The 24,502-nt window shown below is 40.4% G+C and overlaps 1 protein-coding gene across 1 annotated transcript in view; it reads left to right on the top strand.

Annotated features, from left to right (window-relative positions):
• Window positions 1-24,502, top strand: part of si:dkey-237h12.3 (teneurin-3) — a 152,470-nt gene that overhangs the window by 43,886 nt on the left and 84,082 nt on the right. Inside the window, exons 3-4 of the mRNA XM_038992513.1 lie at window positions 9,693-9,918; window positions 22,596-22,834. Coding sequence (XP_038848441.1) covers window positions 9,693-9,918; window positions 22,596-22,834 — 465 coding nt within the window. The remainder of the gene's footprint in view (window positions 1-9,692; window positions 9,919-22,595; window positions 22,835-24,502) is intronic.

Below are 24,502 nucleotides of genomic sequence, written 5' to 3'. Positions count from 1 at the left end.
TGGTTGGTGGAATCTTGTGGTGTGTGTGTTCATGGTGCTTAGATGTGTGCATTCATGTGCGTTTGTGTATGAATGTGGGGGAGAGGATCAATGTTGTGGAAAATAACTGCCTCCCCCGGAAGAGCCATATCCTTGGCTTTGAATTATTCTAGAATGTCCTGGTCTGTGTCAAACAGCACTGTAACGGTAGGATACCAATTTATAGCCTTGGCCTTATAAACCTTCCCTTAGAAAGCAGGATGTCAGCCACTACAATGTCACAATACAACTGGGGATAATACTGGACAGTGGGGTATCATATTTTTTGGAAGCACTGGTGTCAGATTATGTCTCGACCTCCGAGCCATCGTTTATCTCTAAAGCAGAGAGTAATGCTGGTCTCAGGATTTGCAGTGAAGCATTGTCTGTAGATAGTGATTGCAGCTATGCCATTGTTAGTCAATTTGTTGGGTTCTTTTGAGGAAGTACAGTGCCTATAGAAAGTCTACATGCCCTTGAACTTTTTTCACATTTTGTTGCGTTACAAAGTGGGATTGAAATAGATTTAAGTAATAGATCAACACAAAATATTCCATAATGTCAAAGTGAAAAGAATGTTTTTTATTTTTATTTTTTATAACTAAAATATAGTCGTTGCGTAAGTATTCCCCCCTTTGTTTAGGCAAGCCTAAATTAGTTCAGAAGTAAAATTTGGCTTAACAAATCACATAATAAGTTATATGGACTCACTCTGTGTGAAATAAAATGGGTTGACATGATTTTGAACCCCTACCCCTTCCTCTGTCCCCCATAGGTACAACATCTTTAAGGTCCCTCAGTCAAGTACTGAATTTCAAGCACAGCTTCAAATATCAGGGAGCTTTTCCGAAAGCCTCTTATAGAAGGGCAGTGATTGGTAGATGTGTAGCAATAGCAAATCAGACATTGAATATCTCTTTAAGCATGGTCAAGTTTATAATTATGCTGTGGATTATTTATTAAACCACTCAGACACATCAATGATACAGTCATCCTTCTGAAGTGTAATTCTGCAAAAAAATTGCAAATGAATACACTTTTTGGCCTAAATGCAAAGTCCTGTTTGTGGCAAATCCAAGACAACACATCACTGAGTAACTGCTTCCTTATTTTCAAGCGTGGTGGTGGCTGCATCATGGTATGGGTATGCTTGACATCAGCAAATACGGGAGTTTTTAGAAACGGCAAACTCCTAGAGAAAAACCTGCTTCAGTCTGCTTTCCACCAGACACTGGGAGAGGAATTCATCTTTCAGTTGGAGAATAACCTACAACACAAGGCCAAAACTACACTGGATATGCTTACCAAGAAAACAGTGGATGTTCCTGAGTGGCAAAGTTACAGTTTTGACATAAATCTGCTCGAAAATCTATTCCAAGACTTAACAATTGCTGTCAAGTCATAATCCACAACAGAGCTTGAAGAATTTTGAAAAGAATAATAGGCAAACATTGGGCAATACAGGTGTGTGAAGCTCTTATGAGACTTACCCAAGAAGACACACAGCTGTAATCACTGCCAAAGGTGTTTCTAACATGTGTTGACTCAGAGGGGTGAATACTTACAGTATCTAATCAAGGTACATTAGTGTTTTATTTTTCATTAATACAAAGAAATAGAGTATTTTGAGTATTTTGACATTAGAGTACTTTGTGAAGATCTTTGACAAAAAATGACAAATACATTTTAATCAAACTTTGTAACACAACAAAAATAAATCCAAGGGGGTGTAGACTTTCTATAGGCCCTATAGCTGTCTTTCATTCTACAAATTGCTCATTTAAAGAGTGCCTTTGTTTACGTAGTCCATTAGAAAAATGAATCAGCTGAAAGTGGAAACGCGTCAAGTTGTAAACAAAATACTTGCCATTATTTGTGAAGGGAATGCTTTCCCCTTTTTAACTTTTGACAGGTCTCTTCTCTATCCCTTTGAACAGTGTTTCGCTCGGGAAATGCAATTATAGCAACCATTGTGACAGCTATTAGAACCCCAAATGGGCTGTTTTTCCTGGTTCCATTTGCCCAAGTGATTTGGAAGGCGTGGCCTAAGTGAACAAGAGGCATATCAATAGTCCACCTGACAGGGTTGAATTGCTGCACTAAAGACACTGGAGAACGCCATTAGAGCCTAAAACATTTTTTGAAAAGAGAAATGACTGATTGTTTTAAAGGTGTTTACAGTTGAAGTATCTTCACCTATTCCAGGCAGGCAGCCTACATACCTTTTTGAATGGGTAATTTTGAAGCGACCAGAAAATAATGCTATGGCGGAGGTTTGACAAATAAGCCTTACAAACTGACAGTATATAATATGTTTAACAGGGGCAATGCTACAATCAATATCATTTCTGGAGCCACTCCTTTGCCAGCCTCCACTAGTCCCCAACTCTCAACCAGGATTTATTTCCTGCTGCCATCCGTCCATCACCATGACAACACAAAGCAGTCCTACTGACTAATGGCACCACCTATCCAGGTCACGGCAGTCTTTTTGATGAAGAAAAGGTCTTGGCACCTGGTTGAACCCGTAATGCTGGCAGGACAAATTGACTGTCTAATGTTTGGGTAATGACGCCTAGAGCTGTTTTTCATCTCCTGTCTATCTCCTATCCATCATGTGTCACATCACGTGTTATGCTTCTTCTCTGTTGAATGGCAGGGTTATTAGGATCATCTGAATTTTCATATTTTTGAAAGACATTGAAAGACATTGTTATTTATTTCTCTTTTAAAATATTTTTAAACATTTTCTGACACTAGCTATCTTTTCATCCAAATTGGTGACAGATTTTCAAGCGAATATTCTAAAATCCGCATAAAGACAATATGCACATTTTCCCACCAGTGGTGTGTTTCCACCAAACGGACTTGTTGCAGATAAAAATCAGTGCATAATGACTCTTGTCTTGGGACCTGCGCTCTAGCCAACATCTTGCAGATACAGTGCGGGTAGGCTGTGAAGGTAGGCTTGTCTACAATGATGAGATTATTATTTGTCAAATGGCAGTCAAGCATCGATCAGAATAAGAACCTCAATATTTATTGGAAAGGAGCATCAAGATCACTGTGCACTTGCACCACCCTGTGAAGTTCATAACTTATTTAGCCTGTAGCCCAATAAACTGCATGCTTTCCTGAGTTGTAGTGGGAGGACCATACACCATATTGTCGCGTGACTCCAAGTTTACTTCGATATGATGGTTTTTATATCAATATTTGCGCATTAAGGTGTTTCCACTGCCATTTCTCACCTAATTCATTGTAGCAAAATTTCCTGTTTCCATCACAGCTGTCATGATTTTTTGTTATTCGGTATGACTTTACTCGCATAAAAACTGTGGATGGAAACATGGTTACTGAGATAATAGCTGTCAACATGTGACTAACAGCTTGCTAGTTGGCTTATCCCAGCTACTTATGAATAACTACAACTTGTGATTGCAATACATGTCTGTAGCAACAGCTAGTAGTGTCACGTCCTGACCATAGAAAGCCTGTATTTTCTATGGTAGAGTAGGTCAGGGCGTGACTAGGGGTTTTAGTCTAGTTTATTATTTCTATGTGGGGTTCTAGGTTTAATTTTCTATGTTGGGGTTTGTGTATGATTCCAAAATAGAGGCAGCTGGTAATCGTTGTCTCTAATTGGGGATCATAGTTGCATAGTTGCATTTTTCCACCTGTGGGTTATGGGATATTGTTTGTGTTACTGTGTTTTGAGTTAGTGCACGTAGCATCTCGTTAATCACGGTTCGTTGTTAGTTTATTGTTTATTTGTTTTTGTATTTGTTAAGTTTCACTTTATCATTCCAATTATGTGGAACTCAACATACGCTGCGCCTTGGTCCGACCATTATTACGAACAACGTGACAAGTAGTGATGATTGTTTTGGTGATCTGTAAGTTGTCATGTTTAGTCAGGGAGACAGGGAGACCTACTGAAGTATATAATTGAAAGTTCAACATTTCATCATGATGACCATGTTTATAATCATTACAGTATCTTTCTTTACACCCTCATACTAATAATTATGTCATATTGAAATGTTACCCTGGCCTTCTGTAGTGAGATGAATTGGGGGGGAATGTAAAAGTTCTTTGATGTGATGAGAAGCTGGGTAAGGAGAGGGCTGGTGTGTTTGACAGGGTAAGGTAGCAGGAAGTTTGAGGGAATTCAAAAGGAGCTCTCCTGAACCTCAGGCCCTTATAGTTCAAAGCTACAACCCTTCTCTTTGCTGAAGAATTCCCTAAAAGTCACCAGGAAGGTGGTTCTAATGGTTCTGGATCCCAACAGGGTTGACTGCACTCCCCTAGGCCATCCAATATGAGTCTGAGCTGCCACCTCCACTACAGAGCTCTGCTAAAACTAACTCCCATCGTCCAACCAGAGACAGGACAGTAATACACACAGCCTGATCACACACTTAAGTGATAATTGACACAATAGTGCCTATAGTGACTAAAACGGAAGACTCTGTAAAGAGATTATTCTAGGCTGGGGATGTTCATATTTATTCACTAGCTATGAAATGGTAGATCAAAATCCCTGACACAATGGAACTTCCTGCTCTTATTTATTTCAATGGAACGGTGATGATATCCTACAATTTTCATAATGGTGAAGGACTAAATAGTCAAAGTGAATGCCGTTTCATAGCCATTATCAGTTGCTTCCATCACTTAATAGACACTTAAGTGTCTGAAGACCTTTGTGCTTTTTGCACATTTTAAAAAGCCTTTTACCATTCTGTCCACGCTTATAGTCCTCAGATTGTTGTTCTGCAAAACAGCTTTTAATTGTCTCCTGGTGCTGTGTCAAATATTGTACTCTGTATTCAGAACCAATGGACTAATCATGAGGAGATATTTCAGAAGAGGGAATACCTGAGAAAGCCATTGAAGCAGACTTTCAAGGGATTGCAAGATAGAGAAATATCAAGACAAATCCAACGAACAGCCACGGGACTCTTAGCTGTTGAGAATGGATCAGCCATCCAACAGCAGCTGTACTGATGGATTGTGGAGAGGTTAATGGTAATCGTCTTTAAGAATGTAATGTTCTTAACAAAACCTTAAAACCGCTTGCTTTTTTCACTGACCGATTGTAATCCTAAATTGTGCAACGTGACGATGGGAGTCGACAGTTCGTGAAACCGTTATCATGAAAGGAACGTAACACACGTAGACACAAAAAGATGCAAAAACCTGTCGGTCCAATTCCCAAAGGGTTCCATTCTTCTAAAAACCAAGAATTAAAAACGCACCAAAGGGAATTCCGCTTCGAGAGACATTATTGTGAAAGTATAGACGCTTCATAAACCCGGCGTTTGATAGATATCGCAGGCGCCATTAAGATCTGAATGAGGTTGTCGTTTCAGCAGCCAGCATGCAGTATTAATCAAAAAGGGCCTTTAATTAAAGCATCTCGTCTGATGGAGACAATGACAAGATGACATGGAGGAGTTATGGAAGGGAGGCATCTGTCTTGATCTGATTTCAAATCATAGCCCCAGAAAACACACAGCTGTTTCATCCCAGGGCTCTTCGCTCTTAAAATATCAGGTTAATTGCTTGTGTTTTGGTGTAAGAGAATGCCAAGCTGTCTCAGAGAATCATTGTTTTACACACTTGAACACATGCATTCGTGTGCATATCCTCTCACATGCACATGAGAGAACATTTGCAAGGCACTCTCTCTAGCACCACACTCACTGGCGCATGGGTGGCAATTAATGATGAAGCACACCGGTGCCAATTGGTTTGATTGCTTAACAGCATCACGGTGCAGTTGACATTGGACTTGATGAGGTGTGGAGATCACATGAGATGTGCAATTACTATCTATTAAATTAATGTAAAGATGTTGACCTTTGTCTCAGCACCAAATACATTTATAAAAAGTAAATGTTTAGAAAGTGCAGAAATTCCCACCATAAATGTCTGGCCACCCAATACATTAAATATCTATTACCAGAGCAAGATAAATAGTGAAAAAATATGGCATCTCAAATGCTTAGATATTTAGATTTAGATATATTTAGATATGCAGATGGATGCATCCTGACCGGTTGCATCACTGCCTGGTACGGCAATTGCTCGGCCTCCGACCGCAAGGCACTTCAGAGGGTAGTGCGTACGGCCCAGTACATCACTGGGGCAAAGCTGCCTACACCAGGCGGTGTCAGAGGAAGGCCCTAAAAATTGGCAAAGACCCCAGCCACCCCAGTCATAGACTGTTCTCTCTACTACCGCATGGCAAGCGGTACCGGAGTGCCAAGTCTAGGACAAAAAGGCTTCTCAACAGTTTTTACCCCCAAGCCATAAGACTCCTGAACAGGTAACCAAATGGTTACCCAGACTATTTGCATTGTGTGCCCCCCCCCAACCTCTCTTTTACGCTGCTGCTACTCTCTGTTTATCTTATATGCATAGTCACTTTAACTATACATTCATGTACATACTACCTAAATGGCCCGACCAACCAGTGCTCCCGCACATTGGCTAACCGGGCTATCTGCATTGTGTCCCACCACCCGCCAACCCCTCTTTTTACGCTTCTGCTACTCTCTGTTCATCACATATGCATAGTCACTTTAACGATACCTACATGTACATACTACCTCAATAAGCCTGACTAACAGGTGTCTGTATATAGCCTTGCTACTCTTTTTTCAAATGCCTTTTTACTGTTGTTTTATTTCTTTACTTACCTACACACACACACACACACACACACATACCTTTTTTCCCCGCACCATTGGTTAGAGCCTGTAAGTAAGCATATCACTGTAAGGTCTACACCTGTTGTATTCGGCGCACGTGACAAATAAACTTTGATTTGATTTGACTCTACCAAGTCGAAGTGTTCTAATTTGTATGTAAAGGGTTATCTTATTTATCAAGTATTCTAATAACCAAGTACAAGAAGATGATTTCGTTATGTAATGTAATCAAGTTCCCACTTAGTCATCCTGTGCGTAACTTGAAGGGATAACAACCACTGTAACTAATTGTATATCTTCATTAAACCTTGAGGCAGTACAATGAGCCAGTTAATATCTTTGCTAATCTACATTTGACCCCACAAGGTGAACTCATGAAGATAGAGGCATTTCCATAGTTTTTATTATAGATTTTATTGAGCTCAAATGAGATGTTTTGATCATTTACATTAACATGCAATTTGGTTGAAAGGGCTGCTACAGTATGATACATACAATATTGTAAAACAATGGATTTGTGTAAAGCTTATCTCAACCTAACTCAAAAGTCCAATAAACATTAACTAGTAGAAATACATAAAACCTTTCTTAACTATAAACCATTGAACGTGTAGTGTTGTTCCTAACATAGGATATTTCTAGACAAAAGACAATAGACCATTACAGGGTCACCATAGCAGATCAATGTTTCAGACATTTCACCAACAGCTCACACTATGTTTCTATACAATAGACAATAGACCATTACAGGGTCACCATAGCAGATCAATGTTTCAGACGTTTCACCAACAGCTCACACTATGTTTCTATACAATAGACAATAGACCATTACAGGGTCACCATAGCAGATCAATGTTTCAGACATTTCACCAACAGCTCACACTATGTTTCTATACAATAGACAATAGACCATTACAGGGTCACCATAGCAGATCAATGTTTCAGACGTTTCACCAACAGCTCACACTATGTTTCTATACAATAGACAATAGACCATTACAGGGTCACCATAGCAGATCAATGTTTCAGACGTTTCACCAACAGCTCACACTATGTTTCTATACAATAGACAATAGACCATTACAGGGTCACCATAGCAGATCAATGTTTCAGACGTTTCACCAACAGCTCACACTATGTTTCTATACAATAGACAATAGACCATTACAGGGTCACCATAGCAGATCAATGTTTCAGACGTTTCACCAACAGCTCACACTATGTTTCTATACAATAGACAATAGACCATTACAGGGTCACCATAGCAGATCAATGTTTCAGACATTTCACCCACAGCTCACACTATGCAATATTCATACAAGCTTATGAAATTATTATTTCAGTGTCTGAAAAGTAACTTTGAAGGGTTTTGGATTTTACGTTTTAAGATGGTTAAATGGTTGTCACTTCACATGCTGCTTATGTTGTGTTTGATGTTAGAACATGTGTTTGATGCCATTCATTGGGTGAGTTTTGAGGAATTTGAAACTGAACAAAAGTGTCTGTGCCCTATTAAAACATGTCGGTAACCCTCCTTCCCATTGAAAATTTAACACACAATAACATGTATTACACCCTGCTGTGGATGTTCCCTCCTGGAACTTCTAACATTGTAGGCCATCATTTTATAAATAATAATTTCTTCTTAACTGACGTGCCTAGTTAAATAAAGGATAAATAAAACATTTATAAATAATGTATTACTTTTACATTAAAAGTTTGACTATGTTGATTTAACTCATAATGTGTCTCAGTACACACAGTATTATAACAATATCTACATAGGTTATAACCCTGAAATAGGACACTGTCATGTCAACTGTTGCCTGCCCTTCCCATAGGCCCCAAGTCCGTAATGAATTATACAGCTGAGAAATAATTCCTGTAGAAAATTATTTCTGAATGACACGCATACATTTCCTCAGCCTTGCGGAAGCGACGTAGGGGTTGTTTGTCAGCTGCTGGAGGTTTGCTTCGTGTTGACAGGTGTGCAGCGAGAGGCAAAGGCACACTGACAGGGACAATTTGCATAGCCACTAAAGAGGCAGCCTCCCTGAAACAATGCATGATGTCCTTCAAACAAAGTTGTTATTTTTGGCCTTCACTCTTGTCATATTATTTTAGCACAGTCCATGTTACTGGCCTTAACTTGTCATATTGTTTCTGGGTCTTTCTCTAGGGCTGGAATCAGCGAAATGACAAGTCGAAACATCAGCATACCATTAGGTGACCATTAGGACATCCAGCATGTAACAAGGATTGTGCCAAAATCCAAATTCATATCCAGCTGTTTACCCTATCAAAGCATGCTGTTAATGCAGACAACATAGTTCAAGAAAAGTCCTGACTTTTTCAAGTATCTCAAAGATTGCCCTAACCCTTAAAAAACCCACCTCCATTTGGAATTTACGGGAGCAAATCAGAAATGTCAGCATTGTAGGTTTACCTCTTAGCGTTGAAGATGGATAGATAATCACGACGTGTCATTCCGGGGGCCAATTACACAGCTTTGTGTGAAATTGGAAAACCTGTTCTCTGAACGCTCTAATGGATGTTCTGGTCATTAGTTATTTGAGAGTCTTTTCGGGCTGTAATCAAACGTGAAACATCCTGTTAAGCTCCCATAAAGAAACAGCTGCCTCTATAAATGACCTTCTGGGTTAAAGAACCCAACATTCAGCCAGTTGGTGTTTGCCACAATTATCAATATTTTTTTGTTGCTATAGCATCTCATGCATTTGATACGCAATTTTAGGTTGCATTTACTTTTCTTGGTTTGTCAAATAGCCACAGCTTCATACAGAACACAATCACCAGTTTATTGCAAGCAGCTTCCCCACAAGATAGTAACAACCCAAAATCAATGCCAAGCAGGTGTACTATACTTTTTTCGTTTTACATTCAGGTGTTCTCATATGTGCTTACAGTCTCTTTCTGTTTCCCTTTGAACAGGAGCCCAACTGTCGAGTCAACAAGGCCCGCCTCCTCTACCACCAGCCCCTCCCCCTCACCACAAACACCACCCGTCCATTACGTCGTTGAGCCGCAGCTCGCTGGCCAATCAGAGGAGCCCAAGCCCTCCCCCCTCGGCTGGCCTGGTGGCCGAGTTGCAGAGCGCAGCGGAATGTGTCCAGCTGCAGGACAGCTGGGTCCTGGGCAGCAATGTGGCCCTGGAGACCAGGTGAGTGACCCACAATGCACTTGGGGGGTTTGTGACAGTTTGTGACATCCAATACACCTGGGGATATGATGAACCATCGCACCTTTAGGGAATGACTCATCTGAGAGATCAGTATTCCCAATGAAAGCGTCATATCTACATGTACGTTAAAGGGAAATGTCAAAAATCTTCAACATCATATTCCTCTCATCTCCAGCACATATGTGAAAATGGCACGTTTCTAGGTTTTGTTGTAAAAAAAGGGAAGATAATGGTTTCCAATGACATCATCAACCAATTAGTAGACAATTAGTAGGCAATTAGTAGACAATTAGGAGGCAATGCTTCCTCGCAATTGGTCAAAATTACATGATGCACACCGATGATGTCATTAGAAACACTTATCTTCATCTATCTTTTTTACTACAAAACATAGAAACGCACCAAATTGTACATATGTTGATGAATATGAAGTTGAAAAATGGTGACGTTTCCCTTTAAGCGAAGAAAGAGGTTGGTTTGTTATAATCTGAATGTACATTTCTCTATGTATCTTCTGGTGCATCTCAGTGGAACTGTTGGTGTCCTTGTCATGGGTAGCCCTTTCCTACAGTCAAATGAGTTGTGGCCTCATGGGTGGAATTGTATTCATATTTTTTCATAATTTCATAATTAATAAACTGGTGTTTCTATGTCAAACGTTTTTGTTATTTTTCAGTCTTCTGTGATGTATATAAAGTGTAATATTGGAATGCAAACAAAAAATGGAATACATTTAAACTCTATATCTGACATGGTACAGGTGTCTTATTTTTTTAAAGCCCATAACCATGTGTGTGAGGTGTATAGTGTGGTTTCAAAGTAGATTTGTTAAAGACTACCAGGAAGCACTCTAACTGTGTTCGAATACTCATACTAACCATACTATTTGTGACGTAAATTGAGTATATAGTATGCTTATTGGTCATAGTATGGATAAAGTTAGTATGCCAAAAGTTCCCGGATGTCATACTACATATGACAAAATACAAAGTTTACAAGCAGTGGACAATATTTCCGTTCTTTTAAGGGCCCATAGTGCAATTCTTCAGAAAATGGTTATGGCTTCATATTGTTTTCAGATTTGAAGAAAATGGCAGAAAATAGAAAAGTCCAACGGGAGCGGATACAAATTCATAGTTTTAACTAATTATGACAAATGTAATAAAGTAATGACTTTTCAAATAAGTTAACTTTCACATTATGTTGGCTGACAATTTGTTAGCTACCCTATCCTTACGAACCACATCATTACAGAAGTATGTACCGGTATGTTAGCTAGCTACCTAACGTTAGTTGGCTACTAATACATCAAACTTGCCAGTATATTAACTATATGCCATCTAACTAACTACCCAGTGTTTATTGACTTGATTATTCCCGTCATTCATAGTTTAGCTTAGTGGTATAGTCGTTTTGCGTTTCTCAATGGTCATTCATTCGGGTGCTTTCGTAAATTCGCTCTGGTTACTTACTCCAATTTCAGAGCACTCTCCTTTGAGTGTACGAGAGCGCAGAATAACTTCCCAGTAGCACAGTTACAGTCACAAACACTCTGGATGACATAAAAACAGCCTAACCAGCTCTGCTAGGGTGAGTAAAATGGTTAGAATGATGTGTTCTCTCATTTGTGTCTGAAAGTAGCTAGCAAGCTAGCCAAAGTTAGCCAGTTAGCTTGGGGGCTTGACTGCCATTGTAAGGTCAGAACGCTCGAATCAACCCTACCCAGTTTACACTCTGAACGATCCGAGAGCAAAACGCTCTGAGTTTACAAATGGACAATCTGACAACGCTTTGAATTTATGAATGCCCAGAGCACATTCTGAGCGCACTCTGGCACTCCAGATTGAATTTAAGAACACACCCAAAGTCATAAAATGTCTAGCTAGTAATTTTTTATGCTAACAAGCTAGCAAGAGGTTGCATAGCAACAGCATCAACTTCTGGTAGACAGGCACAGCGCTAGCACGCTCAACTGAAAGGATACTGTTCGTTTAGGGTATAACGTAAACCCACTCACTTTTGTACATCGCCTTGGTCCGTACAATTGACCTTATTTTAGCGCCCAAAAAACGTAATACTTCCAGATCAACTGTAATGTCAATACCAATGTAAAGCACAATTTTTCCCCTTTCCAACAAAATTCATGCCGAGACCTCCACGCTGCCCGTTTCTGCATGATTCAAGAAGGCAATGAGCTCCGTTGGTCTTTTTAAAAATGGCGGGTGGGGAAACAAAACTAATGCGTGGTAATGAGAAGGAGAGATGTCGTGTGGGAAAACGGCTTTTTTTCACTTGATCTGTCCAACTTATCACCTTATCGCCTCTAATATGTAAATAAAACACTATAAAGAGTTTATATAATGTGTCATTACATACCTATTTGAAGGTTTGTGTCGAATTTGAATCGGGTTTTTCGGGCGGTGTTAAAGTGATCTTCAGAAGTAAACAGCGGCTTTGAGAGTCATGATTGCTTGCAGTGATGACGCAAAAAATGACTAGGTATCCCCCCTTACCCCTGTCACTGTCCATTTCTTGTTTTTAAACGATGAGAGAAGTGCTGCACCTGTTGGAGACAGATTATAAGACAGAAATAGTTGCTGTACGTTATGGCATGACACGTCACGATGTAACGGAGGGTCAGTTTTTTCAACTTTTCTCCAACACTATAGAGCTATTACCATGTCGATCAATGCTTGAATAGAAACGTAGTTCACACCCCAGATTTTGAAGTCAACACAGTCGCTACAGTCCCATTAGTTTTCTTTGCAGCCTCGTTTGAATGTCGCGGTTGCGCACATTTGTACGGAATGGGGTGAGTTTACGTTACTAAAATTAACTAATAGTATATAGTATGTATTGTATACTCATTAAGTATGTAGTATACAGTATGTTAGTATGGAAATTCAAACACAGCTTCAGAGTGACCCTGATTTAGCCCACTGCATTAAAAGTATGCCAACTAGGTGAGTCTGTTCTATTTCTCAAAGAAACCAATTGGACAATGTACATTGCATGAAGAAATATTTTATATCTTTCACAAATACAAACTTACCTCTGGACATAATCCCTTCAACTAATGCACTATCACTAATTACTAATCATTCATAGTTCATCAACAATAAGAGATGGTTAGAGGGCCTCTGCTAGGACTTTGCCTCATCAGTTCAGTTAATCAGTTTAGAGCACCAGCAAACGTTTGAGGTGAAAGGAAATATGACCTGGAGATGGATCATTCGCAACATTTGATACGATCCAAAGCGGTTTGGCATAATGGTAATGGAAGAGCACAGGTTTCCAGAGGCTTGCCAGCCTGAAATCAAATTGATGTAACTTACAAGAAGGCACTTCAGTCTAAATAGATTATTATTTTTTCAGTTGAAGATGCCCTGCACAGGAAGCTACTTTGTCATAAGAGTCTTTGTCTAGCATTTCCCCCGTGAGAAAAAACATCTGTGTTATTTATTTCCAAACCATAAAGGGGTTTCAAAATGTCCATACCGTTCCAGGAAAGTATATTACGTTCTACTTCAAATTGACACACGTGGATGAATCCATTCCAGCCTGATGTTTCCTTGGCTCAGAGTACTCTTACACATCCTAGATAAATTTGGGCCTTGTCGTTTTTCTTTAGCAGCATGCAGTAAGAAGCTATCATGATAGTACCAAATCAATTGGGTTATGCAGCATTTGTTATTCCAAGCTGAGGAAGACACGGTAATTGAATACTAACATCGCTGTAACCTTGACTGCCTTGCTGGTATTGACAAAACAATATGTACACACCTATCATCACCCAGGTGTAGAAATTACTATCTGCAGCACACTGTACTCTAAAGCAAGTGCCTCGCTGTGAGGGAACCAGGCGTCATGGTAACCTCAGGGGGCAGATGGGATGACCTTAGCTACGCGTATAACTATGCTTGTCCAGTAAACTACTAGGTTGTTCAATGCAAACAAGAGCACCAGATAACATATATTAGGCATTCAGCATGCTGGTTTTGGTTCAGTTAACTGGCAAAGAGATGCCTACAGAAATCGTATCACGTACTTTCTCCGTTCAACTCATGGTGATAACTAATGCAATGGAACAAAAAAGGGTCAGGGGTTTTATCATTTGCATGCATTTAGAACCTGCCTCCTACTACCCATTGTCCTATAACTTTAGTATGGCCTACAGTATAGAACAACCACAATGATTGACCACATTAGCTAATGTTATGATTCATTAGAATCAATTAATCATACTACAGCCCCCATTAAAGCGGCAATCAGCGGTTGAAACAATAACTAATGGTTTCCCTGTCCCTGTTTCGATAAAAAGCTGAGGGATGGTGCTGGAGAAATGTAACCGCTCTCAAATTCTTAGACAGAGCTATGGATGCAAGGACTGACCATCATTACAATTATAGTTTTTAACCATGTTTTGAGGCTTTACAGTGTTAGCGTACATTTACTTTGTATACAAACATTGGAGTAAACAAGCTAATATTTGGGGTTCGGATGGGGTACGACAGTTGAACTAAACTCATGAGGCATTTAATGGGTACATATCAATACTTTACACAGTATCAGTCAAAGGTTTGGACACACCTACTCATTCCAGGGTTTTTCTTTATTTTTACTATTTTCTACATTGTAGAAAAAAGTGAAGACATCAAAACTATGAAATAACACATATGGAATCATGTAGTAACCAAAAAAGTGTTAAACAAATCAAAATAAATGTAATATTGATGACAACTTTGCACAGATTTGGCATTCTCTCAACCAGCTTCACCTGGAATGCTTTTCCAACAACAGTCTTGAAGGAGGTCTCACATATGCTGAGCATATTTATTTTCCTTCATTCTGCAGTCCAACTCATCCCAAACCATCTCAACTGGGTTGAGGGCGGGTGATTGTGGAGGCCAGGTCATCTGATGCAGCACTCCATCACTCTCCTTCTTGGTCAAATAGCCCTTACACATCCTGAAGGTGTGTTGGGTCATTGTCCTGTTGAAAAACACAATGATAGTCCCAATAAGCGCAAACCAGATGGGATGGCGTATACTATGGTAGCCATGCTGGTTAAGTGTACCTTGAATTCTAAATAAATCACCAACAGTGTCACCAGCAAAGCACCCCCACACCATCACACCTCTTCCTCCACGCTTCATGGTGGGAACCACACATTAGGAGATCATCTGTTCACCTACTCTGCGTCTCACGAAGACATGGTGGTTGGAACCAAAAATCTAAAATTCTGACTAATCAAACCAAAGGACAAATTTCCACCGGTCTAATGTCCATTGCTCATGTTTCTTGACCCAAGCAAGTCTTTTCTTCTTATTGGTGTCCTTTAGTAGTGGTTTCTTTGCAGAAATTCGACCACAATAAAGGTGCTTTTTTAATTTTTTTTTTTAATGAATGCCTGATTCACGCAGTCTCCTCTGAACAGTTGATGTTGAGATGTGTCTGTTACTTGAACTCTGTGAAGCATTTATTGAACTTATCCTCTGCAGCAGAGGTAACTCTGTGTCTTCCTTTCCTGTGGTGGTCCTCATGAGAGCCAGTTTCACCATAGCGCTTGATGTTTTTTGCGACTGCTCTTGAAGAAACTTTAAAAGTTCCTGAAATGTTCCGCATTGACTGACCTTCATGTCTCAAAGTAATGATGGACTGTCATTTCACTTTGCTTATTTGAGCTGTTCTTGCCATAATATGGACTTGGTCTTTTACCAAATAGGGTTATCTTGTCTATACCACCCCTGCCTTGTCACAACACAACTGATTGGCCGAAACGCATTAAGAGGGAATACAATTCCACAAATTAATTTTGAACAAGGCACACCTGTTCATTGAAATGCATTCCAGTTGACTACCTAATGAAGCTGGTTGAGATAATGCCAAATCTGTGCAAAGCTGTCATCAAGGCAAAGGGTGGCTACTTTGAAAAATCTCAAATATATTTTTATTTAGTTAATTACACAGTTTTTTTTGTTACTACATGATTCCATATGTGTTATTTCATAGTTTGATGTCTTCACTATTATTCTACAATGTAAAAAATATTAAAAAAATAAAGAAAAACCCTGGAATGAGTAGATGTTTCCAAACTTTTGACTGGTACTGTAAGTCCAAGAATGGATGTAGCAACTGCATATTGCCCCTTTACAAATGTGGTCTTCAAAGCATTTGCATTCTAATTTGGCCCCGTTCCTTCTTACATTCATAACGAACAGTTCTTTTAACTTATTGAAAAGCTGCATCCAATTACTAATGTGTTTATCCAAGAGGAAATGTATGGGCCCCATTATGTATGTTTTATTAGACTCCCATTTCACAAGTCTCTCTCTATATATATATTCTCAATGCAGTGTACAATGGAGTGTACAGTCATTAGGGTTAATTTAGAGCAGTTTGTCTGTGTTGTCAAAAGGTAATAGACTGACTATCATTTCCTGAAATGCCTAATGTACTGGTCACTTCTGTGCATTTATTTTTGTCATGTTCCAATATTGAGTGCGCAAAGCAGACATGCATAACTATTCAAAACAGCTGATGTTATATGATATCAGCTGTCACCTGCTTCCTTATTTTTTACACCTCCATGTTATATTTCAGTATCCCTGCTTTGTATTCAATTTGATGATATTTTAAGGGATTCAACAACCTCAGTTCATAACAGGGAGTGAAATACTCTGACGCTCAAGCAAAAATACCCAACTTAAAACAATTTCCAAACTAATTGACTTGACACAAAACTAGCAAAATCTGGAAGAGTTTTACGCTTTGAGCCGCCCTTTGAATTGAATCTAATTACTACTTTCAAAGTGAGAAATGAAGGTTTCCTAACCGAATAGATATTCTTCAGAAATTATTACACTCAAGCTTTTGTTCCAATCCATGCTGAGAACACTCCAGCTCTTCGGTATAAAGTGCTCAATTAGATGCCAATATAACCCTGTTATTACCTCCTCTGTTCTGTTCCGGACTGTTCTCTACCACTATGGATACATTCACATCTTATAAGTGTGTGGAGGGCTTTCAATCAACCACTCAGGTTCCACTTTTTAACACTCGCCTCTATAGAAATACACATATTTTCAATTAGCATTATACAAAGGTGCTACTGAATCCCATTTATGTGTGAATTGCTATTGGCCTCGAGAGGAATGTCGCCCAGGTCATTATCTTTTAAATGTGGTGCACTCCCAGATTAGTTTTAAAAATTAACCAAATGTGTAAAATTGGTTTATAATATATTTATACCAGATATACTATAAGTACTCTTCTCAATAAGATGCAGTTAGGCTGTCTCATACGTCCTGTGGAATCCAGTTAAACTCTCTGTCACACATATTCAATAAAGAGCATTTGAAACGGCTATTATGACACAGCTTCAACGTTTGTGGTTCCACACGCTACTGTTATAAATGGTCTGTCGGCCATCATCAGATTCACCTGTCAGGGGAGTCTGCTCGTAAAATGAAATTATGTCTGGAGTCTAAAATCATGCAACGATAGAATGTCAGGATGGGTGCCTTACTCCTGAAAGAATAGAGAGTAGGTCTCTGTCTTCCATGGGAAATTCTTCCAGATATATATATATTTTTAAACCTATGAAAAGAATTTGCGTACTGTACATGGACTGCATTAGTAAATACTTAATTCGATTGTGGTGTTTTTACATGATTATCATTAAAAAACAACAACAGATCATCCATCTCTCATTTTGTGCCCGTGATGCACAAATCCCCCAAGTACTCAAAACAACACTTTCATGTCTTAAAGCGAATCAAACAAAATTACTTGGTTATGTGCAGCATCCCGGGCGCAGTGGGGAAGCATCTCAAAATGGCGCCACTCTGATCTCTGCATGCACCATAGCCCAGAAACACCAGGGGGCTGCCCCCTGAAATACTGTCACACAGATGTGTGCTGCTGCACTAGGTTAGCACTTGCTACAGAGAGGGCAGGTGGTTCCATAGGATAGCAGGAGGGGGGGGGGGGGGGAAGAAAAAGAGTGAAACAGAGATAGGGAGAGCTAAAAAAGAAGAAGGGAGCAAGAGTCTGAAAGAGAGAGAAAAAATAGAGAGAGAGGAAGGGAGAGATACTGATAGGAAGAGAGAGAAAAATAGTGAGAGGGACAGTGAGAGAGAAAGGGAGAGAGAGAGATGGACTTAGGTGCCTACCACATCGGTAGGCTGTCTTGGTCACGGATTAAAGAGCCGTATTATTCCACCATTTCACCTTGAAATGCTAATGCTAACAATATGATGGCTAATAGGCAGATTACATAGTCAAAGGGTGTTTGTGCTCATTGTTTCTGATGTGCAGAAGGGCTTAGCCCAGGTCCAAATCCACCCACTGTATGTTTTGTCTTTTGTCCTCCTCAAGTGTTTCAAATGTCAAACTGATGACGAGGAAGTGAGTTGAGCAATGGAACTCGGCTCTTGCTATTACTTTTGTGCGATGGCCATTTCAAAGAGACGTACACGCTCATGCACGCATGCACACACACACATCAATAGAGCTGCCAGGATTAGCATAGTAATGTGCTTCATTTCGTCACACTCCTTCTAATTGATTACAGACGATCATCCTGTGTGTATAGCCGCAGACGTTTATCATGCCACTGTGTTTGGTAATCATTTCCAAAAGCATTTCATTTTACCCACCCCTGTTAGCAGGCAGTCTGTTAGCCAAGTTAATATTCAGAACACAATACTGCTAGTTTTTCAACATTTTGCCATTTTATTCAACAGAAAATGTGTGCCAAAAGGCAGCTTTGTGTTACAGTGGATTTTAGTGACCTAACGCATAATTTTCACAGTAAAATTCCCCTTTAAAAAAATTCTGGATTAAGGGCAGAGAAAACCCTTGGTTTACTAAGAAACTTACTAAAATCATAAGGGACCAAAATGCTATGTGGGCTAAAGCAAGACGGACTGGTTCGGCAGATGATTGGATGGCTTTTAAACGTCTTCGAAATATGGGTGTGGCTATGATCCGTAAATTGAAAGCAGACCACTGCCTGAAATCTACTTCAGATAATTTAAATAATCCATCCAAATTTTGGCAAATAGTCATACATTTGGAGTGCAACAAAGATACACCGCTTCCCAAACAATTGTTGGTAGACACACAGATTGTAACTGAGAGAACCTCCATTCTGAAAGCCTTGAATCAGCATTTTTTAGATGCAGGCAGTTTATTTAAAAAGGTATAATTGAGCCCCCTATAAATTTACCTGACACCCCTGTGCACTCCTTCACCAGGTTCTCCTTTTCATCCTTCTCTGTTTCAGAAGTGTGTAAAGCCTTGAAAGAAATTGATGGGAAAAAATCCCCTGGCCCTGATGAACTACACCCCCCCTTCTTACACCTAGCTGCAGACATCATTGCTCCCCCTTAACATGTATTTTTAACCTCACGCTTGATGTTAAGGAAATCCCCAAGTTATGGAAATCTGCTTTTGTACTGCCTCTCCGGAAAGGTGGAGATCCTTCGCTACTTGACAACTATCGACCCATATCAAAATTATCTGTACTGTCAAAGGTACTGGAGTCCTTTAGTTAGTAGGCAGCTAAAGGCCTACTTCCAAGACAACAACATCTTAAATGGAATGCAATCAGGTTTTAGGTCTAGCCACAGCACTGTTTCAGCAACATTGAAGGTTTTAAATGACATCCACTGTGCTCTTGACAAGAAGTTACATTGTGTGTTTGTCTTTATTGATTTGTCGAAGGCATTTGACACCGTGGACCATGCTGTGTTAATGCAAAGGTTAAAATGTTGTGGAATTACTGGTCATGCTCTAGATTGGTTTAAAAATTACCTATCAAATCGTACACAATGTGTAATGGTGGATGGTTGTAAATCCATAGAGGTGTGCTCAGGTGTTCCACAGGGTTCTATTTCGGGCCCACTGTTCATTTTGTATATCAACAACATTGGGAATCTTATTGAAACAGCGGATGTTAATTTTTATGCAGATGATACTGTTCTTTATTCAAGTGGTAGTAGTTTATCTTTAGCTTTTGAAAATGCCCAAAGAGCATTTAACACCATACAACAGAGTCTGTATGATTTAAAGCTGGTTCTAAATTCAGGTAAAACAACATGCATGGTATTTTCAAATGCCAGGCATGTTACTAATCATGCCATTGCTACGTTGGCTGGACATACTATAGAGCAAGTTAAAGTGTACAAATATTTGGGTGTGTGGGTTGATGAGAAGCTTCACTGTGCATGTAGAGAACTTGATAGGAAGCTCGAGCTGAGTATAGGTTTTTATTCCCGGCATTAGGCCTGTTTTTCTTAGGAAGCCAGGAAGGAGCTGGTACGATGTATATTACTGGCGGTTTTATATTTTAGTGATGTTATATATATATGCAGGCCTCAACCACTACCCTGAGAGCATTGTGATCTCCACAACACTGTTGGCAGGTTGTCATTGACCTTGCGTAGGCTTAAATACTGGTATACACTGATTTATAAGGCCATATTGTGACATTTTATCTCTGTTCTATTTAATCCAGTCGGTAAATAAAATATATATTCCTATTCTCATTTGCTTCTAACAGTAAAACAATTAGAACAGGTCATGGTAGAAATAGTTTTAGTTACTCAGCTCCGTGGTCCTGGAATTCTCTCCTGAACATTTAAAAATTTGATGATCTAGTTTCATTGGTTGAGTTTAAACACTTGATCGATGTATATATCATAGAAGAGTGTAATTGTCTTTAGGACAGCTGTTTTTTAGTCAAGACTTTCGTGTTTTTTAACGTAATATGTAATTGTTGTACTGTATGTGTGTTTATAGTTTTGTTTAATGTTGTGTTAGTGTTCCCCCTGCTGCTATTGGACCAGGCCTCTCTTGGAAAAGAGATGTAATCTCATTGAGAAAGGTTAAATAAAACAAAACAAAAATTAAAAAAATTCTGTAGATGAGTAGTGGGACTTGATATTCAATAATTCAGATTGTGAACTAACCTTTTTGATTGTGAACTAACCTTTTGGACATTTTGTCATTATCAACTATGTGTGAAATGGAATCATTTGGTGCATTCTCTCTTAAATAGACACCTATAATCACCGTATGCTCATTCTCGTAGCCAAGCAGCTCGTAAATAGGCCCCAGTATTCACTGTATGCTCAAATCAATATCACTGCACAAATCCTTACTAAACTACCTCAGAAATAGGTATACCACCAACCCTTTTCTCTGACCAAACAGTGAGATGAATCCATCAATCATCAACCTGGGAGAAAAGAAAAACAGACATATTACAGATCACTAAGCTCATAATACACTTGACCTCCAACTTTTCACACAAGCTGCTGAATACACCATACATCCTGCCAGATCTGTGAACACCCTTGTTCAGATACCACACTCTTCATTCTCAGTGACATGCTGTACTCTTTCACAGAGAGAGACTTATACTATCCATGACTATGCTTGTCAATTGGGGCTTAGAAATGCCATACAATCCATATTAGACATTTGTCATATTAGAAAACCATTGATCAGATGCATTAACAAAACAACATGGCTGTGGCAAGGCTGTGGCAATTTAAGTGTTGGCATGAAAAGTGACAGTTAACTAGCTTAATAAATAATTTAGCAGATGCTTTAATCAAAAGGAACTTACAGAACTGTCAATGTGACAGTGACACGTTGTAATGTGGAGGTAAGGAGGGAGAAGTAGAATGATGGCTTTATAAACTCATGGCTTTATTTATGTATCAAACCCCAAAAAGGCACCAGGCTAGTGGGACAGCAGAAATATTCTTTCCAACAGTTAGTGGAGGGCCAATCCCATAGCCTGGAACACACAGGTGCCCACAGGTGCCGGATCAACCACCACAACAAAACACATGAATGCGAGCCCTGATGCAACAAACCAAGAACCAACCTCACAGGTACAACGGTTAGCGAGATAATGCAACATAAAGAACAGAAACTGCAATTACTCACAATTCCCTAGCACACTTGCTACAATATTGAGGGAATTGAACCCTCAACGCTGGTGTTGTCAGCATCATGCTCTAATCCACTGAGACAGTTGAATCCTTGTTATTTCTACTGTTAGCAGTATTGACAACAAGGGGCTGTAAAAGTTGAATTACACAGAGAACACTTCAAATGGTAAGTCTGTCACATTTTACTAGGTCCAAACTGCACACATTTAGCCATTAATCCGTAAGTGATGGCAAAAGAGGCATCAAGGCTTAATTTATCTACTTCAGAGGTTTCCACGCGGGTTTAAAAAGTTAAGTGGCAAAGCCAGAGTAGTGCTTGTGATTAAACCTCCTTAATTACCCCAGGTATAATGGCCTATTAGTCGGTCCCTGTAGTTAAAGAGCAAGTGGGAGATGATTGTTTTTACGAGGTACTTTTAGCTTCACCTTTTACAATGTCAGGGTTAGTACTGAGGCCTATCGTATTGAATATACAATTCACATTGGAGAATAATGATATGTCCATGATTTCTCTTGCAAAAATATGTTGTTTCAATGAATATGCTGAATAAATAAAGGTTTAATGAGATTATCCTGAATAAATAAAGGTTTAATAGGAATATACAGTACACCCAAATAAATGTGTATTTGTTTCTGTATTCATCATTATCTAATATGAATTTGTATTTTTCTGGTTTGTTTCCCAAGACACTTCCTCTTTAAGACGGGCACAGGAACAACCCCTTTCTTCGGCACGGCAACCCCAGGTTACACCATGGCAACTGGGGCGGTGTACTCCACCCCGGCACGTCCCCTACCCAGAAACACCCTCTCCAGAGGGGCTTTCAAGTTCAAGAAGTCACCCAAGCACTGCTCCTGGAGGTGCACCGCCCTGAGCGCAGTGGGCATGGCTGTCCTGCTTTCAATCATGCTCTGCTACTGTATAGGTAACTATGGCCCATCCTTGTGACTATGCCACTCCCTGTAACTATGGCCCCTCCTTGTGACTATACCACTCCCTGTAACTATGGCCCCTCCTTGTGACTATGGCCCCTCCTTGTAACTACGACCCCTCCTTGTAACTACTATGGCCCCTCCTTGTGAATATGGGCCCTCCTTGTGATTATGGCCCCTCATTGTAACTATGGCCCCTCATTGTAACTATGGCCCCTCATTGTGACTATGGCCCCTCCTTGTGACTATGGCGCCTCCTTGTAACTATGGCCCCTCCTTGTGACTATGACCCCTCCTTGTGACTATGCCCCCCCCCCCCCCCCCTTGTGACTATGGCCACCTCCTTGTAACTATGGCCCTTCCTTGTGACTATAGCTCCCCCCTTTTAACTCTGCCCCCCCTCTTGTGACTATGGCTTTTCCTTGTGGCTATGGCTTGTAACTATTGCCCCTCCTTGTGACTATGGCCACATCTTGTGACTGTGGCCCCTCCTTGTCACTATGGCCACACCTTGTAACTATGGCCCCTCCTTGTGACTATGACCCCTCCTTGTGACTCTGACCCCTCCTTGTGACTATGGCCCCTCAATGTGACTATGGCCCCCATTGTGACTATGACCTTTCCTTGTGACTATGGCCCCTGCATGTGACTATGGCCCGTCCTTGTAACTATGGCCCCTCCTTTTGACTATGGCCCCCGATTTTAACTATGGCCCCTCCTTGTGACTATGGCCCCTCCTTGTGACTATGGCCCCTCCTTGTGACTAATGCCCCTCCTTGTAACGATGGCCCCTCCTTGTGACTATGGCACCTCCTTGTGACTCCTTGTGACTATGGCCCATCCATGTGATTATGGCCCCTCCTTGTGACTATGGAACCTCCTTGTGACTCTGACCCCTCCTTGTGACTATGGCCCCTCAATGTGACTATGGCCCCCATTGTGACTATGGCCTTTCCTTGTGACTATGGCCCCTGCATGTGACTATGGCCCGTCCTTGTAACTATGGCCCCTCCATGTGACTATGACCCCTTCTTGTAACTATGGCCCCTCCTTGTGACTATGGCCCCCGATTTTAACTATGGCCCCTCCTTGTGACTAATGCCCCTCCTTGTAACTATGGCCCCTCCTTGTGACTATGGCACCTCCTTGTGACTCCTTGTGACTATGGCCCATCCATGTGATTATGGCCCCTCCTTCTAACTATGGCCCCTCCTTGTGACAATGGAACCTCCTTGTGACTATGACCCCTCCGTGTGACTATGGCCCCCCTTTGTAACTATGGCCCCTCCTTGTAACTATGGCCCCTCCTTGTGACTGTGACCCCTCCTTGTAACTATGGCCCCTCAATGTGACTATGGCCCCCATTGTGACTATGGCCTTTCCTTGTGACTATGGCCCCTGCATGTGACTATGGCCCGTCCTTTAGACTATGGCCCCCGATTTTAACTATGGCCCCTCCTTGTGACTATGGCCCCTCCTTGTGACTAATGCCCCTCCTTGTAACTATGGCCCCTCCTTGTGACTATGGCACCTCCTTGTGACTATGACCCCTCCGTGTGACTATGGCCCCCCTTTGTAACTATGGCCCCTCCTTGTAACTATGGCCCCTCCTTGTGACTATGACCCCTCCTTGTGACTCTGACCCCTCCTTGTAACTATGG

Source organism: Salvelinus namaycush, chromosome 5, assembly GCF_016432855.1.
Source record: "Salvelinus namaycush isolate Seneca chromosome 5, SaNama_1.0, whole genome shotgun sequence".
In the NCBI taxonomy this organism is placed as follows: Eukaryota; Metazoa; Chordata; class Actinopteri; order Salmoniformes; family Salmonidae; genus Salvelinus; species Salvelinus namaycush.
The sequence above is the reverse complement of the archived record's forward strand: the minus strand, read 5'-3'. Positions and strand labels throughout refer to the sequence as shown.